Source organism: Artemia franciscana, chromosome 12 (genome assembly GCF_032884065.1).
Source record: "Artemia franciscana chromosome 12, ASM3288406v1, whole genome shotgun sequence".
NCBI lineage: Eukaryota > Metazoa > Arthropoda > Branchiopoda > Anostraca > Artemiidae > Artemia > Artemia franciscana.
This window is the reverse complement of record NC_088874.1, coordinates 1,288,982-1,308,333: the sequence shown is the minus strand read 5'-3', so window position 1 is coordinate 1,308,333 and position 19,352 is coordinate 1,288,982. Positions and strand designations below refer to the sequence as shown.

The 19,352-nt window shown below is 34.3% G+C and overlaps 1 protein-coding gene across 6 annotated transcripts in view; it reads right to left on the bottom strand.

Moving 5' to 3' along the window:
* Positions 1–17,051, bottom strand: part of LOC136033559 (uncharacterized) — a 108,797-nt gene extending 91,746 nt beyond the window's left edge. For all 6 annotated transcript variants that reach the window (XR_010618942.1, XR_010618941.1, XM_065714313.1 and 3 more), the window contains exons 1-6: positions 16,964–17,051; positions 15,478–15,690; positions 13,388–13,535; positions 8,859–9,030; positions 5,001–5,190; positions 2,718–2,917 (exon numbers count right to left, since the gene is read on the bottom strand). Coding sequence is in view for 4 of the 6 variants with exons in the window: in XM_065714313.1 (XP_065570385.1) it covers positions 2,718–2,917; positions 5,001–5,190; positions 8,859–9,030; positions 13,388–13,535; positions 15,478–15,690; positions 16,964–17,014 (974 nt within the window). In the remaining 2 variants the exon portion in view is untranslated. The remainder of the gene's footprint in view (positions 1–2,717; positions 2,918–5,000; positions 5,191–8,858; positions 9,031–13,387; positions 13,536–15,477; positions 15,691–16,963) is intronic.
* Between the last annotated feature and the right edge of the window lie 2,301 nt (positions 17,052–19,352).

The window sequence follows — 19,352 nt, the reverse complement described above, 5'->3', positions numbered from 1 at the left end:
TGCCATTGTTGTGTTTGGTCTGTTGCTACTCGCTCATGCATGGCATTTTCAATTCTTTTGAGATTCCTTCTTTCTGCTTGAGTTCGTAGCTGGAGTCGTGTAAGATCAGGTCCTATGTAGATCTCACAGCAGGTACGGGGATCTGTAGAATTTCACAAATTTTTGGCGTTTTTCAGAATACTATTTCGTTTCACCAAAGTTGAAGCGTTATCTCGGAGCTTTACAAGGAGCTTTCTTGGTTTGTCATTTTCTCTTGTTCTTCCTAGTCGCCTAGTCTCAATAAGGTCCTCAATTTCTAAGGTGGCTCCTAAGCTGTTCTTCCGGCAAAGTTCAATGATTACTTGTGACTCTGTTCCATTAAGATTATCAGACTCAGGAATTCCCGCTATGACAAAGTTACGTCGCTTTTCTTCCCGCAATTGCTTCTCCTTTTCAGCTAATAGAAGCGTTTCGATTTGGTTAGTTGCGTAGACTGCAGTGGGTATACTTGCACCAAGACCGGCTGCTCCATTTTGTGCCACATGGTAATGCAATACAGTGCTTGATGGCCAGAATTTGGAGTTGATCGTCCCTGTTCATTTGGATTGAAGGTTTTCGTATGATCTGCCATTATCCTAACTTGTAGCTGCAGATGGGCTACATTCCACTTGGAGCAGGATGAATATTCGTATCAAAACAAAATTGATTTTGGGTCATGAAGTTTCATCGAGAGGACAATATCGGGGTTTATTCCACTGCAGGAGGCATGCTCCCACTCACTACAGGAGAAACAGCGAAATGATGTGCTGGCCTCAGTTTGGGTGAGGCAATAACTGCAAGGCTCGCTACGAGATTGTATGGTAGGGGTTTCATGAACCAAAGAACTTTCACCGATGATCGAGGGTTCATTGTTGTCTAAAGACTGCGTTGAAGTAGTAGATACAGTAATGAAGCCTTGATTGTGCTGCCTTTGGCTGTTCGGAGTTCCGCGGCTTTTGGTGTGTTAGTTACTTCTTTGCATCGATGACGTTGCCATATCCCCAATAATTTTTCAGTGGCTTCTTTGCCGTAGGTGACAGATGCACAGGAGAAATGGAACCACTTCGTGCAGTTACGGCATTGAATTCCGCCTTGAGCTCTTGTAACGTTTTCCTTATATCTGGGACATGGATCACCAGCCATTTCTCAGAAAGCTCGTGTATACTGTTGTTTCACTATTCCGCAATCAGTTCGCTAGGAAGCACAAGTCGCTACCTGTAGAACAGGTTAATAATAATCCTAGAATGTCTATTTCAAGTGCACGCACCGAGCGCTGAATGAATATTTAAGTTACGGAAATCACCAAGGAACAAGGGAAGCGTAAGGACCCCCTCACCTATTCCCCGCAATTTACAGGTAACTGAATAACGGCGGATACAATACGGCGCTTCTGGGGGGTTCCTTCCCCTCTTCTGCTTGTTCTGAGAAAAAATCAGCACTTAATGAATGAAACTAAGATGGCGCTATATGACTTCGGTAATATAGATGGCGAGCCAGTCTACTTGAGAAGAAAGATGGCGCTAATGAAAATACTCAGAGAGAAAGACCTATTCTAGGGACTAGAGAAAATCTCAAATGAATTTAACTATGAATCTATCATTGGAGGGTATAAATCAATGTGAAAATAAGCAATGTAAAAAATGAAACATGTATGTGTCGTGGGTAAACTAAGCACGAGGAGTCAAATGGTGCAGCCGGAACTGTCCTATCTTGTACTGCTACGATGATAAATAGAGACATAAGCCTCTAAGTGGCGTATATCTCTTTTTGGTGCTTGTATGACAACCCCCTGCAGCTCAAGTTGTTCATGCACTGACGCAGTATAAACCCGTTTCTTTCGCTAGTTTCTGTCAACTTAGCGTTGGAAAAGACAAAGGGAATTGACAGAATAAATGGGAAGTATATAATTTGGGCTCTATATTGGTATGTTAGAGGGGAGTATTTGGACAGTGTCAAGTCGTAAAACAATTGTTACTAAAATTGTAGAGGTTCTGGCTTAAGGCCAATTCACAATGATATTATATTAATACCGAGATTTAGCCAGCGCTTATTTGAACCAATCCGAATTTTCCAGCCAATGAGCTGGAGAAATACGTCATGAGAAATACGATTGAGAAATACGATTGGCTCACATTAGTGCCAGCTAAATCTCGGTGTTAGTGAAATCTCACGTGAGTGGTCCTTTACACTTTATGACATTTTCTTTGGAGTTCGTTTGAAAAAGCAAGTTTACTATACGGATTGAAACATTTTAGAAGAACAGGAAGGCCGACAAATAGAAGTTATTTCTTCTATCCTGCAAGTTCATGGAAAAATTAGCTGATATGTTTCCCGTTAGGCCTGAGAGGCTGCAGGGAAATGATGGTGCATTTATTGAATTTTAAATTTATTTTTTAGCATTTATTTAATTTAAATTAACTGTCGATAATCATAATCAATAGCTTATAATCAAGAAATTCTAAACAAACTACATACAAAGTGTGACTGATTCTCCCCCAACACTCTCTTCTCCACCTGAAACAAATTCCTGCATCTGATTACCCACAACCCGATAAAACCAATCTAAAAAATTAAAACTCATTTACCAGACTCAACATATTTCTAACTTCCTAGGAAAGGTTCTCCGAATGACCTGATGACAGATGTCCCCCTTGTGCGCAGGTATGCAACAACCCCAGTATATCTTTGTAGAAACTTACCGTTCACAGAATCCAAGGTCTCCAGGTTTAAGAGACATCTCTCCTTTAAGCCCAATAGCAATTATATAATGTTTAAGAAGGTCAATCCACACCTCATGCTCATCAAATGGCTCTAGTTTGGATATTCGCTCTTTTTCGGATGCGTCAATACAGTCCCAATAAAATTCTTCAGTCGTTGCACATACAGCTTTATCCCAACCCTGAAAAATGAAAGACGTAAGTTTTTCATATAGATGTCCGCCCAGCCCTTTATCCCAACCCTGAAGAATGAAATACGTAAGTTTTTCATATAGATGTCCGTAAAAACTACAAATCCATAATTCTGAATACTGAATTGAATACAGTAATTCTACTAGCTACCCCAAGAATTAAAGAGAGATAGGCGAAACATTTTGAGAATGTGCTAAACTGTAATAGAGTTACGTAAAAGATACAGAAAAGAATGAAAAAGTTAGTGACACTTTAAATGTGAAGGAAGATTCATTTTGTGAGGAAGAATTAGTGAAAGTACTAAAAAGACTAAAATATAATAATGCTATATAAGCTGATAGTGTCGTAAATAAGTTTTTCAAATATGATGGTTGTGAGTTTAGCTGGCAAAGTTGTGAACACAAAGAGATCAGCAAGCAGTTTAGCTAGCTGAACTACTCCTTATGATATGCATAAAACCGGTCTTTAAAAAATGTAGTCTAAAGCTTTAGTAGTCTAAAACGCTGGATTCATCATCAAAAATATACTATTAAACTATCAATCAATACTTTGATACTTTAATTTCAAGAAACAATTAAATTCTCAAAGACGAAAGAACGATTTTTAGAAGCATAGGGAACAAGTATATACAAAAATGTACAAAAATTCAGCACTAAACACCTATAATAACTTGCATATCTACACAATTGTGAATTTCATGTATCAGTGGAGCTTACCCAAAATATGTAATAACGCCTGCCACTCAAGCAAAAAATAATGGGGACTTACTACAGAAAAATTGTTATTGTTGGGGTAAGAAAGTTAAAATCGGTGTGTCTGTGAATGAAAGAATAAAAGAACAGCGCGTATACTTTTTATGTTCCGTCAAACAAATATAAAAAATTGAAAACAACATGTCTTTTTACTTTTTTCGTTCAGACTTTACACATATACTTGTGAACAGTTGCATTTGGCATAATGAATTTTCTAATATTTATAATAACTGAGTAAATTAAATATAAAATTTTTATGCAATTTATACCTTAATCTAGAGTATTTTCAGAAGACTGTCCTTTATGGTATTTACAATATTGCACTTAGCACCTATTAAAATTAAATACATCAGCAGTGTTATTCCAAATCTCAACGGACCACAGGGGTCTTTTTTAGCAACTATTCTAGCACTCTCTAGCCAAATTCTTAAACCGTATGTTTTGTTCAAGGCCTAAGTTGTTTTATTGAGGAATCCTTCATCTTTTGTCTAATATAAGCAAAATTTGGAATGAATAGAGCTTGCTTCATAAGCAAGTTCTTCGTTAGTTAATTGTTTATTATACTTAAATTTTATGTTATTTAAGTATCAAACGATTTTCAGTTTATTATTTCATTAAATCTTAATTAATTAAATTAAGATTCAGTTGAAGACACTAAAGGCAGTCAAAAGGCACTCAAGGAGTGGCAATCCCAAGGGGGAATCTGACACAGCATTGCGCCGCTGTGTTGGCCTCAAGCGGGCCTGTGCTGCAATCAGTAGTTATATTTTCTCTGCTTTTTTCGTAAAAAGTTTCCAATCAGTTTCAGCAGGATCTGGGATGTTCAAAATCCTAAATTTTCCTTGGTCTTTGGGCCCTTTTTGCTCCAATTACCATTTCATCCTACCTCCCCAGAAAATATTCCTGGGTAATCGCCCAAACAGGATTAGAATACCATCAGCTTGCTATCAACAATGAAACAGAAGGAAAAGATCGCAGCATTAGTATTTTATACTGGAATATCAAAACCAGTGCTTTAGAATATAGTACATATTTGTATAGTACATAATACATTCTACATTGTATGTATATACATTACATATACATTAGAATATATACATCAGAACATATATAATAGTACATATACATTAGAATATAGTACATAGGTACATATTTAGAACACATTCAGAATTTAGAATATAGGGGGTTTGCAAAACCTGGCAACCTTAGTGTGAAGGAAGGGTTAACTTGAATTTTAGCGTTAGACCTAGTTAAGAGGTTTGATGAGACTTAGCTAGAAAGCTAAAAGTTAGAAAGCCGTAACGTTGATAAATAAACTTACAGCCGACAGAAAACGTTTTCTGTGGTCTTCAACGTGGGGTCGTTTTTGAATAGTAAGCAGGGCTGCGTTTTGAGCAATAAAGTGTGAGCACATAATCTGACCAAACGGATCCTCAGGACATATTTGTTCATAAATGAAGAAAGCTGCATTTGTAAAGTAGCTTCCAGTCCAATTAACAACATCAGTGGACCTAAAAAGAAAGATATAGTAGAGTGAAAAACCAAGGGAAAGGGAAAAAGACAAGAAAGCTAATAAAAAAGTGAAATCAAATCAAATTAAATAAGAATAAACCAAATTTATCTCCCTTCCACAAAAAGCACCTCTCAAAAATATATCATAAAATTTTGGTCAGGATCAAAGATGCTGAATCTTCAGGCGTTTTGATACCCGTTAGCACAACACGTCGTCAGCATTTCTATAACAAACTGTATCTCTTCTTTTTTCCTTTTCTTTTTTTTTACTAAATATATGCCAAATGATCAATCGTTGTTTTTCAGTATCTTCCAGGAAAATAAAAAGAAAGACATAATAGAGTGAAAAACCAAGGGAAGGGAGAAAGACTAGAAAGCTAATAAAAGAGTGAAATCAAATCCATGTTAGATATTACACTTATGACATCCTTGTTCGTAGAAAAATGGAACTATATCTAAAAGGTTGTTATTAGCACAACAAATAACGTCTGTGAAAATAAAAAGAAAGACATAGTAGAGAGAAAAAGCAACAGAAATTAGAAAGACTGGTGAGCTAATAAAAGTAAAATCGAATACATATTGAGCATTATATTCATGACATCTTTGTTCGTAGATAAATGGAGCTTCATTTATAAATTGGTTATTAGCCCAATTAATAACATTTGTGGAGCTAAAAAACAAGTGAAAAAACTTAACCAAAAGAACCCAGCAAGAAGAATATTTTTAAAACTACACTTCAGACATTCCCTTATGAATAAAAGTATTTGCATCTCAAAATCAATTATCAGCTCAATTAAGAGCATTTTAAAGATAAAAAGAAATACTAAAATAATTCATATTAAATACTACATATAAGACATATTAGTTCATAGATAAAGAAAGCTAAAACTGAAAACTAGCAAAGAAAGCAAAAAGGAATTCATTTCAAACATTAAACAAAAATAATTATTTTTCTATGAAGTGAAAAAGCAATTTTAAGGCTTCAAATGAACGGAGATTATCATACGTATGAGAGGGGCTGGAAACTATCAACCTAGCCCCCTCTCTATTGAAAGTTAAACTAGTTCTTTCCTGAATGTATTTTATATAACAAATATTGCCAGTTGGAAATTACAAGTGGGTGTTAGGAGGGGGGTACACCTTACATAGGGTAACGTTTAAAAGTTTAAAGTACCATGGGCAGTGAAAATTAAACGTGATTGTTCGAAATTGTTTAAGTTGAAACTTACACCACCATATTTATCTTTAAAAATAATTTTTTTTCAAAATTCCATTTTCAATGAAGAAGACTTCAATACAGTTTTGGTAGTAGTGGGTGCCAAAATTCAAGAAAAAGAAACGCGAAAAATCAGCAAAAAAAGCTAAATATAAGCGGCACTAAACAGCCTTAGAAGATATTTCTTTCCTTGAATATATAGTTATCTTTGGGGATCAACAGATTATTAATATCTGAATTTTTAGAGACATAAACATTGCTAAATTTAAAAACTAGTTTTGCCTATTTATTTTTATGGTTCAATGTGGCAACACTGAAAAAGACATGATAATGCCCTAACAACTTCATGATTTTCTAATAACCAAAATAAAACTATATAAAAAAACATTTTTTAACCATGAAAAAACGTAAGATAGGTCTGCGGGGCAATAATATCTTGTTTTCAAAGGCATTGGCACTTTTAACATTACTCTTTGCATTCATTTGCAAAAACTTACTATTCTATTTAATTTCCGTCCGTTTTTTACATCATATGCACGATTATCCTGAATATAAAAGACAGCACTGTCTGTCTGTCTGGAGCTGCACTAAATTTTTACTTTTGCCAATCAATAATTTCAAGAATAATAGATTATTTAGGTGTATTAGCTGAATGCAATTAAACCTAATTTTCCTGCATATGAGAGAGGCTTCCACCCCCCTTAGATCCCCAGTCTTTACGCAAAAAGCTCAACTTGGTATATCACCATACTTAGATAGTTAATAATCACCGTTTTTTAGTTGGAACTATCGTTCCCACAATAGGAAGCAAAGGGAGCAATCGCCACCTCAGCACCCATTTGCCCACTCAGCCATAATATATCCCTCAAAATGAAAGTAAGCATCTTCTCTATGCTGATCTGAAACAGCTTTCAAGGACAGATCGAGGATTGAAGGGAAGGGGAAGAAGCCCCTCTCTAATAATAGAAATATTTCCATTTACTTCAAGTTCTATCTCGCCACCCAGGACTCCACTTAGTCAAAATACACCCCCTCCAAATTAAGAGAAATCACCCATATTCTCTTTGCTTATTTGAATGAGCTTTCAAGGATATGTCGAGAGCTAAAGAGGCGGAGAAGATGCCTCCTTCTTATTATATATTCATTTTCATTTATTTCAAGTCCTACCTCAGCACCCATTTGCCCTCCTCGTCCAAATGCACCCCTCCAAATCAAAGGAAGCATCCATATTCTCTTTATTGAACTGAATATCCTGTCAAGGACAGATCGAGAAATGGAGGGGCGGGGAAGAAGCCGCCTCTTACAATATAATCATTTTCATTTATTTTAAGTCCTATCTCAGCACCCATTTGCCCAGTTAGGTTCTGAGCTTTCGAGAGCCTTCAAAAACAGAGCGAGAACCAAAGGGGCTGGGACCCCCCCCCCACACACCCTCTTATAATAGAGTCATTTTTGTTTGTTTTGAGTTCTAAGTTTGCTCTTTACGTTCGTTAAAAAAATTATATATTTTTTTTTAATACCGAACTGAGAAATACACCGAATATTGGGAGGGGGGATTGGTTTGTGTCAGTCCAAAAGCATACAAAAAAAAAATCTTAGACGGAGGCTAGAATACTTTACTCTTACATGCTTAAAAAAGCTTGAAAAGTCCCTTCTATAGAAAGAAGGACTAATTTTAAATCTTTACACTCCACTTCAGTTTATTTCCAAACTCAAAAGATTCTGCCAAACCTCCATAATCAGGCTAAAACCCTGGCAGCCTCTATCAGGTTCCTTCAAAGTCTCTATAGGCCATTCTGTGTTTGCGTATATATGCTATTTGCAGTGATTGACTCAGTGATATTTGAAAGTTAGTAAGATATCTCACTACTAAATTGAAACAATACCAGAGACAATCTGAAATTTCGTCAGAGACAATATAAAGATGTGAGATTTATTTGTTTGTATTTGTTTGTTTTCTTTGCGTGTTGTGTTTAATTTAGCTTAATTTACCTTTTTTTCTGATAAAGGCTCCCGGACATGGAGTCGAAATATTCAGATTTCTATTATTTAAAGCTTGTTGTTTGTTTTTTTGTTCCAGTGCTAGTTTTAATATTATACCCATTATTTGTATATTATTATTTGTTAAATCCTGTAATGGAGACAGTGTAGACTAAGAAATTATTTTCATATGTTATTACATTGTTTTCTTCGTTATTTTTATTTTGTTTGATTAGTTTGATTTTTTTTACTTATTTCATATTATTTTTGACAATACCTGTTTTTAAGGTTTTACCCATAAAACGCAATATGGGCGGAAATTCATACATACCACCCATATTCCGCCGATACCACCCATGAATATGGGCGGAATCTTGAATATTGGCGGAATTTACCTTATGAAAAAATATGCGGTTCCTAATCTAAGCACTAATGGCTTTCAAAGACACGTTGACATAGATACTCACTCACTCTTTTTCGTGTAAATATGCCAACACCACTTCTGATACAATCAAAGTCGGTACATCTTTTCTTAATCCAAGGCGTTCCAAAGTTGCTTGCAACTCCCCAGTTTTCCTTAAATCAGAGCATATGATGGTGAAGTGACTTGACCGGAGTTCTTTATCAGAGTCGGATACATAGTCTTTAAAAAAGGAAAATGAGTTACCAATGAGGAACATTACTACTACTGTTACTACTACTAATAACTCACCGCAGCACCAAGCCGCCTGATGCCAACACAGCTACGCATGCTCCTCCTTCAACCCAATCTATTCAAGGCCTCCCTCTTTACACCCTCCCAGGAAGTTCTCATTTGTTTTTAATCTTTATTTATGACATCAAACCACCCCAGACGAGGACGACATGTTTTCCGTTTAGCCCCAAATGGATGGCCAAAAAGGAAAATCTTCGGCAATCTGTCATCTTTCATTCGCAGAACGTGGCCTAGCCATCTCAACCTTTCTTTCATTATAGGAGGACTTGAAGGAGTATTAGCTAAGGCTGACTACAATAAGAAACTTCTTTTCTAAAAAGGGAGGGGGAGATAAAACCTTAAAACATAAATATTTCAGCGTTAGCTTTATACATATTCCCGGTAAGAGGAGGGAGCTCACGCAGACCAGTCTCGACCAGGGCCCCCACCTCTAACTTGTGTGCAGATATAAAACTCTACATATAACTTTGAGAGCTCCCTTCTTTAGTTGAAGAATCCCTATTAACCATTAAGTAAGAAAAGAAGAAGAACTACAAACAAAATACATTAATAAATAATGAATTAAGACGCATTTACACTTAGTAAATAATTTTTTAAATAATAGGCGAATTTCCTGATTTAAAAATTACCAAAAAATCTCTGTTTTTTCTATCCACAAATATCATACTCTCATTTACAGAAGGATTTTTTAAGTTGATTATTTTACTTTCACCGACGAATAATTTGGCAACGGTTCATACCATATTTTCAATATTTCAGTATTTTAAAAATAACATTTTCAAATAATTATCATCTTTACACTTAATCAACTCAAGCCATTTAAGCTTGAAAACGACTATTGCAGGCTACTCATGCTTGAGATCTTTTTTTTTGCAAACCTTCAGGTAGCAGTCTTTTTGCCTTTAGTCTTAAAGGGAGCCCCTAACCCCTCACTGTGGGCAGGTATGCCTGCACATATATCTGAAAAAAGCCCAAGTGTTATGTCGAAAGATCGAAAATGTGAATTAAAAAGGCATTTTCACTTAGTAAAGAGATCTACTACCTAATATACAAAATTCCAAATTAGAATTTTATACACCCAAAATTTTTTATTTTTCTGCAATTTTCAAATATTATATGACTGGATCAAAGTGCTTTAAAACTGTGAGCACAGGGTGCTTTTATTTACAGTAGGATTTTATGTTGATTAAAACATTTATTAAAACAATGTTTCAAGATTAAACGTCTTTAGGATTTCAATATTTTCAAAATAATATTTTCGAAGAGTTTTCATTTTTGTACTTGATCAACTGAAGCCGTTTCATCTTGGAAATGACTATTGCAAACTACTTACGCTTGATATATTTTTATTTTCTGGTAAATCTTCAAGTGGTATAGAATGTTTGTACCCTACCACCGTTGACACCCTACAACCTCACTGTAAGGCAATAGTGTTTTAATTTTTGTGTGTCTATTCCAGGATCAATACGAGCCTTTAGTGCACATTAACATATTAATGATATTGTTAATTAATGCAATAATATACATTAATATTTGATCTAAACTATGTCGTTGTACTTCATACAGCCAGCAACTTTAGCATCATTCATAGAAGGTGTCATTCTTTCTTAGTTAGGTGTATCAAAATTGGGGGGTATAGGATATAAGACATTAAAACATAAATTTAACTGATGTACAAAATGTCAGTGTATATCAACTAAGATATTGCCAAGGGTCCCACTAAGGCACTCAACAAGGGAGAGGTTGAGTCCCCATTATGCCAAAAATATTAGATGGCAGTGGCAACAAGAAGGTATCTGATAGAAGAATGTCCAGCTAGGATTAGACACCGGCTAAACATATTTCTGGAGGACATAGTAAGGGAAGGAGAAGTCAGACAGCTGGCGAGATATATGGTAATGGTGGAGAGGCCGAACCCATCATCCCCCCAACCATAAATGTAACATAATTTTGGAATTTTAGAGGCAGTGAACCTTGAAGGCCTGAGCTTCAACTCACTTATAGTGGCTCCAGCCTTCCTAATAATAATGAACAATAAGATACTCAACAGGGACCTCAGGAAAATTTGTCCTCAAAAATTTATGTTTTTGATGACTGATGTACAATAGAGGAGAAGTGGCAAAGGGTTGTCACACACCTTGAAGCTAATGGTTCAAAGAATATGTTAAATAAATTATCCCATTAAGCAGTCATCACTGAGAGCTCTTCACAATTTTTAACAAAATACAATTTACAATTTTTCACAATTTTAGGTAAAACCCAGGATTGCAGTTCCATCCCAAAGAGAAGAAGTGTCAAAAACACAGGGATATCAGCGCATAGTAGATGGGTCAGTAGATGGGTTGATTCTCAACTTCAGTTCTTAAGATTAATCAAAATACCTCCTTCCTGGACTATACTCTTGACTCCAAGTCCCATTCACCAACAACCAAAGTTAGTACTTTGTGTATCTATGAATGTAGCCAACTTATTATACAGTCTCTGAGCTGTCACTGATTTAAATGAACAACTTCAAAATCTAAATCCAAGAAAAAGTTGGGAAAGAGTAATAGGGGATTTTTTTTCATAATTAAAGACAGAAACAAAATTTACATCTATGAGTCAAGAAAACACAAGAACAAGTTTTCAGCAACAGCTAAAGTCTAAGCAAAAGACTGAAAGTTGGCGTCTAACTTTGAACACAGACAAAAATGGCAATTTCAATTCATAGACTATGACAAGACAATTACTTTTCAACGGAATTATAAACATATTGTTTACAAACCGATAAAAAGTTCACAAAAAGGACATAAAACGATAATAATGGATATGTTTAACTTTGAGTCAAGTTAGTTTAAATTAAATACTTGATAGCGTATGTTATGCATCATCAAACGTCATCCTTATCGTCACTAAGTCATCAATAGCCACGTCAGTAGTTACTAAATATAATCATTTGCTGTCAATATTCAGCAGCATCATTATCATCAGTACGATCTCTTGCAGCATCACCATCAGTACATCATCAATAGCTACAATTGAGATCAGTAAACACTAAATATAATCATTTATGCTCAATATTCTGCAGAATCATCATGATCAATAAATTTGTTTGCAACATCATCGTCACCAGTACATCATCAATAGCTTTGATTGAGATGATAAAGTACTAAATATAATTATTTACAGCTAATATTTTGCATCATCATCATCAGTAATATCTCTTGCAGCAGCAGCATCATCAATAGATCTGATGAAAATGAACAAGTGCTAAATATAACCATCTGCAGCTGATATTTTCTTAGACAACTTATATACAGCCATATCTATAAGATCCTCGGAAGTATCTGTCTTTTTCCGAAACAAGTAATTTCTCCTATTCTTATACAAATAGACTGCAAGAAGATAGAGCTTTTCATATTAAAATTAAATTGTTTATTAAAATTATTATTTATTATTGAATTTTTTTTATTATTTTTTATTATTTTAAAAATATTTTTATTATTATTAAATTAAATTTTTATTTTTATTTTTATTTAAATATTTAAAGAAGAAAATTTTAGTTATAAGTTATTTTTGAAACTTATGTTAAGGTATCAATCCTTAATCCCTTTCATGTTTCTCTTCTAATATTAAATTTTTAAAATTTTCTAAAATTTTTCTAAAATTTTTGTTTTTATTAAATATTTTTATTTAAAAATAATTTTATTTTTTATTATTATTTATTTTTTTATTATTTTATTATTTTTTATTATTTTTTTATTATTGAATTATTGAACAATTTCTTATTAAAAATTGTTTATTTTATTAAAATTATTTAAACAATTAAAATTGTTTAGCTGTATCTAGCTGGATTCTGAAAAAGGCTTTTTTATAGGATACCAGAAACTATTTTTGAATAACAACCAAAAATAAAAAAAAACTTTAGTTTCTCCACTCGTGTCTACTTATATCTTAATAACCAAACTTATATCTACTTTTTTTAATTACATTGGCCAATTTGCCGCAAGTTTGTATTAAGGTATATTCGGGAATTTTTTGTCAGAAAGTGAAATGAATATCTTTTTTTTTGTATTTATTTTGTGCTATTGAACTTCGAAACTGGTAAAATTAATACCAGATTCTTAAAACTTTTTTCCATTTTTTTTTAAGAATAAGCCACATGGATCAGCAATTTATCTGATCATATTAGCAGTTAATTCAAGGAATAATATTATGTGTTAAATTTTTTTTTAGAGCAGAGAGCCTAATACTTTCTACACAACTGAATTCCTATAATTGAGAGACTAATATAAAAATGTTTTACCAGTGCCTGGGAAAAGTATATTCCATTTTTCTTTTAAAATTGCAATTTTCCTTGAGACAACACTTGGCAAGTCTACTTCGAAAAATCGAATCTTGGTGTGCTTGTATTTCTGGGGAATGGTGTTAAAACCTGCACCAAGAATGAGAATCTGAAACAAAATTACTATCAAATTTTCTAGTATCTCGTAATAACTTTCAAACAATTTCATTAACATAAAGTGACTGAGACTTTATAAAGGGTGAAAATCTCAATTAAGTAAAAAAAAATTACCATACACGAAAAGCATTCCAATAATATGCCATATATTTCCAACATACTGGCTCATACAGATCCTTCACCAAATATAATATATCCTAGAGATTCGATTTTGTTTAATACTAAGCGAGGTCTAAGAAGCACTCTCATGACGCCCATTGTGAACACTAAATTTTCGGGTCTAATCACTAAAAACGGAACTTGTAAAGTTTGAATGCCCAGAAACCTTGTTAGCATGGCATAAGGTACCAAACCTACAATATGGTAAAACCTAGCGTTTTGATATACGAAAGAAAAACGTAACACAAATTAGAATAGAGTAAAGGTTAATTGATAAGTTCAATTATTAATTTATTATTTAATTAATAAACAGAGTAGACAGTAAATTATCCATCAGGGACATTTGGAACATAATCTTCTTAAAGGATATACTCTAGATTAAATATTTAGAAATAATTTTGGTTAATGGTTAAATTGCTAAACTGTTCTGAAAGAATAAGCAGCAGAGGTTGCATATTCCAACCTCCACTTACATTACTCTTACACTCCATTTCACCCAAAACCCAAGTGCTAAGAATGCCACAAAACCCTTCTCCTTGGCGCATTTATAGAAATACAAACCCAACGTTATACCATGCTGCAGGTTAGCCCATTCTCAGACAAATGACTAGTGCTCTCTCCACCATTTTTTCTCGAATTTAAGCTGGATGACTAAGCACAAACTTATTACGTTACTTGGTTAAGACTACTGGTTTGCTTCATACCCTAGAAGTTTCTCTGAATGTTTTGTTTTAGAGTTGTCGTATTTGCATTTTTTTTTTGTTCATATTTTTATATCTTGATAGGTTACAAGTAATTTCAATTATTGATTATAATTGAGTTGTATAAGCATTACAATTACTTTTTGATAATGCAAATTGCATTATTTTGATTCCAGTTTATAAATGCAGGCACTTGTTGCTGGTGATTAACCCCTATAAATAGCGAGATAAGTGAGAGATAGCCCCATATTATTTTAATATTGCAGCCCCTGATGCCCCCTCCCGCATTATTTTATTATAGAGTTATCCTACTTACTATTTTATTTGTTTTTACTATCTTTATTTTATCTGCTTAAATTTTTATATCTAGAAGAATGTGAACGGTTCTAATGTAAAACTGTATAATTTATTATAATTGTATTGTATATGTATTTTAATTGTTGTGTGATGAAGCATTGTTACATTATTTAAATTCCTGTTTTTAATTGCAGGCAGTTGCTGCAGGTGAACAACCCCCAACCAATAGCAAGTTAAGTGATACATGATCTATTTCAGTGAATATTCACCTAAGTGACACCCAAGCAAGCTAGTGATTACAAAAGGCACAGATAAATCAGGAGATACAAACCCATACGACCTATTGGTCGAACGCGTATATCAAGAGATACAAACCCATATGACCTATTGGTTGAACGTGTATAACCCCAAACAACATACCATGCATTCTCAGAAAATTAAATGAATCTACCTGGTTTTGAGGATTGAGGTCAGGAAATATTCGTCTGAAAACAAGTTTCACAAAACGTGGATAGATTTTTCTTTTGGACCTAAAATTGCCATGTTCCAAAGTCTTCCCTGAAAAATCACACGATTCTCAAAGCCTTCCTTTAGATTTGAATCTATGAGTATCTATGGTCTTAAATATTATTTTATTTACTATCAGCATCAATGCTGATCCATATTATTAAATGCTATTATTTGCAAATTTCAAATTTTAGTCACTGGTTATACATTTTGAGTAGAAAAATTATACATCTTGATTAGATAAATTATGATTAGAAAAAATCAACAAACCTGGGAATCTTTGATGTCCCTTTTCTCTACTATTGACTGGAACCACTTTATAACATAATCAACAGCCTGCGCTCTAACCCAATACCCCCTGTGGAGAATCGGGCTTCTTCTAGATAATTTTGCAACAAAGTACTTCAAAGAAGGATCATCATAATATCCATGATGTGCAGCTGAGTATTTTGAAACAATACTCCAATCATTTGATGCCTGCACCTGAGATGAAAGGACAGCATTTAATATTCAAGTTCTTGCTTACACTTCAGTAAGGATCAAATATATTCTTTTAAACCTAGCCTACGATAGCTTTATTAACAACAAAGACCACGCTGTCTTTCCATCACAAACACCAAAAACAAGAAGAACAATAGGGAATTTTTTTAAGACAGTGGGGAACAAATTAGAATGAATATTTCGGCCCTATGTCCAAGGGCCGTCCTCAGCAATACAAATAAAAAAAAACAACTTACAAGAGGATAAAATCAATAAAACTAAAATGAATATTTTTTCAAAACAGTCCCAGCATCCTTACCTCAGCGAAGTCGAACCAGGACTGATAAATAAATTGTTGAACTTTGCTGAGGTAAGAATGAGGATGAATTTGGTAAGTTTCTTTTTATCTAATTTCTAACAGATATGAAAGTCTTTCATAGTCAGATTATAGATCTAATGGCTTTCACAAATCAAAAAACCTGTTTGCAAAAAAAAAACAAAGCATCACTAAACATCATTCAAAATGATAGTGATAAAAGATTTATGATAAAATTCTAGTTTAGTGGCTTTTGGCTATCTTGGAAAGGGGTTAGGAAAAATGAAACTTTCAGGGATGGGTCTAAAAGCTTATCCTGGGAAGGTATTTTAAAGTATGCATCTCCACTGCTTCTCCCTCTAGAGGGCCATGAAATTTGCCTAGGCTACATGACATGTTGAAATTTTGACAAAACAACATTTTTAGCATTGGAATAGCCAAAAGTCACTAAACTAGAATTTTATCAGATTTATTATAGGCTATATCTAATTATTAGGCTAAGTGGAATTTTATTGTTTATTATCAATGCCTGTAAATATATGACTTGGAAAAAACCTATTTACAATTAGCCAATTTGGTATATTTTAAACTTTATTCCTTATTCACTTACTGTGTCAAAAATAATCAATCAGGTGTAACTTTAGGGTCCATTAAACAGCTTAGAATCAGATTTGCAAGTGAAATGATTATTATATTTGAAGAGAGTGTAAAAAGGCAATGAACAGTGAATTTATTTTTTCCTTGCCTCAATTATGGAGCCGTGTAAGTATTTACCCATCAGAGTTAGAAGTTTCCTTTAACTTTCCCATGGCATAGCCTAGTTAAGGGTCTAAGCTTAAGAAGATTATTGAAACTTTCATTTGTCCAATTAAACAGCTTTCCAAGATCTCCTCATTTAGCCCAATAGCTATTCCAAGTACTTATAATAGATGCAAAAGTTCTTTTAATATGAAAAACTACCGATTCATCATTTGAAGATAATTTTTCTTTGTTTTCCACATGGAGATCCATAGCTTTGGTTTTTAAATTTTACGATAAATCAGGGCTGCCAAAACTTTTTGGGACTAAAGTGTCAAATTCAACAAAAAAGGGACACTTTTAGTGTTCTCCTAGAAAATTAGCCAATATACTTTAAAAGTTGACAAAAAAGGCTTTAAATGGTTTTTTTCGCCACTCCAGGGCCATATTTACGCTCTTCTTTTTCAAGTAAAAGCAAAGCGGTTCTTCAAATAAGTAAAATCCCATGTAAAACCTCAAATCGTTCTCAAAAGTTCTCCTAGAAAATAAGCCAATATACTTTAAAAGTTGACAAAAAAGGCTACAAATGGTTTTCTCGCCACTCCAGGGCCAGATTTACGCTCTTCTTGCTCAAGTAAAAGCAAAGCGATTCTTCAAATAAGTAAAATCCCATGTAAAACCTCAAATCGCCTAATACGCGAAGAAGAAAAAGAATTCAGTACAACTTTTCGGGTTCTCTCGAACCTTCGATTGTACTAGTTATTCTTCTTCTGAAAACTCAGCAAATTCTTATTTTTTTATGGCGTTTTCCGGCACCAGAGCAGGATTTGCCGCTTTTTGGACGACCGTTTTCATTTTCGTCGTTTTTGGCAAAAAAATCGTAAGTGCAGTCTTATTTCAGGAACTGCAGATGATTCTGAATCATTTGTGCTGCGTTTGCCGTGTTACAGGAACGTAAACAAAAGTTGGAGTACAACTAAGATGAATGAAAAAATCTCTTGTTTAGTTTTTACATTTTCAGCCAAAATGTCTACTCTGTAGAGCGAGAAAACCTGTCTTCACTATGAGCCGCCTCGGCCGGAAAACGCCATAATGAAGACAGGGCTTAAAAGATTTGCGCCAGCACACCACAGATACGATGTCTGTCACTGCCGACACAGCTTAATTGCCCTCGCTCCCTCTCTTCCTTCAGTAGCACATCATATCTTCTGCAAAATTTTTGTTAACCATTTCCCGCAGACTGATATCAAAAGCGTGTGAAACGCGCTTGGCTTGGAACGTGCTTCACGTCCTTTTCACCTGGCTTTCGCCAATGCGTTTGATAACGCTGCTCTCGCAAGAATACACAACCACATCATTATTTCATCCAATAATTAATGTATTCATGAGATCAATTGACGAAGAGATCAAACTTGATAAGGAGAGAAATAATGGCAAGACAAATATCACTTGTTCTGTATAAAGCTAATTTATTCTTCAAAAAACAAAGAAATGTCAAATTATTTGCAAATAGTGACAAGACAAATATTACATATGCTTAATCAAATGTTGAAAAAAAAAGAAAAAGCACAGAAAACCAAAGAAAAAGGCTTTTTGGTGTTAAGAATAGTGATGTTTTTTTGAGGACCGTTTCTCTCTGCCTACTCTCTTTCTTCTGAGAAGAGGTCAACGGTGTCTGTAAAAGACAATGGAAAAGCTTATTTAATCACAATCCTTTTCACCAAAAGCAGAATGGTTCACAACAAATGTCTAAGCAAATCTGAAATATTTTGAGCTAGGCCTTTGCCATCTTCGCCAGCATGAAGAGACCTTTACAAGGGAAAGACTGTGCTGGATTTCACATATGGTGCATTTCAGGTTAAGAAGGCTTACGAAAAGTGAGCAGATACAGAATGAATCGGATTCCAATTCAGAAGCGTTATACAGAGGTCCAGCTTGGCTGGTTTCAATAATAGTCTCCTGTTTCTTCTCTAAACAGTCCACCAGGCTACAGCATCTAAAACAAGACATTTTTCACTGCCGTTCTCGCATCCTTTCATCACTTTAGGCAAAAAAGCACATTTCGTTAATTAGCGCTTAGTACACTGGATGTGATGTTCAATCTATGACAGTATTACATCATCTTGACAGTTACCAGAGAAATTTCTAGTGGGTTAGACTGTACCCATATGGGACACGGTCCACCCTCTCTAATGCATGTGAACCTAAACTGCATATTTACCAAAAGCCTAGTGTCTTAATCCAGAAAATCAACTGAGGTTCACCCTCGTCCAAAAAAATGATTAAGCAGCAGCAAATCAGATCAGGATCAAATAGTTCGCTACTAACTACTATCCAGGTCGCACCTCTGCATACTCCTGTAGACTACAAGTCATAAAACACCTAAAGCTTTTACTTACCAGCAGTTATATGCTTGCTTCAGTTTTTTTTTATCAAATTTTTTTTCTAACCTCTCTTGAGCAAGTCACTTGTTTCACCACACATTTGAATTTTCGCGCATTTGAAAAGGAAAGCAGTGCGGATACGACAAAAAAAATCCCTAAGACGAAAACGAGCCTGAAAAGCACAAAGCACAAATTAAAAGCAGTTGCAGTAAAAAAAACAACTGAAA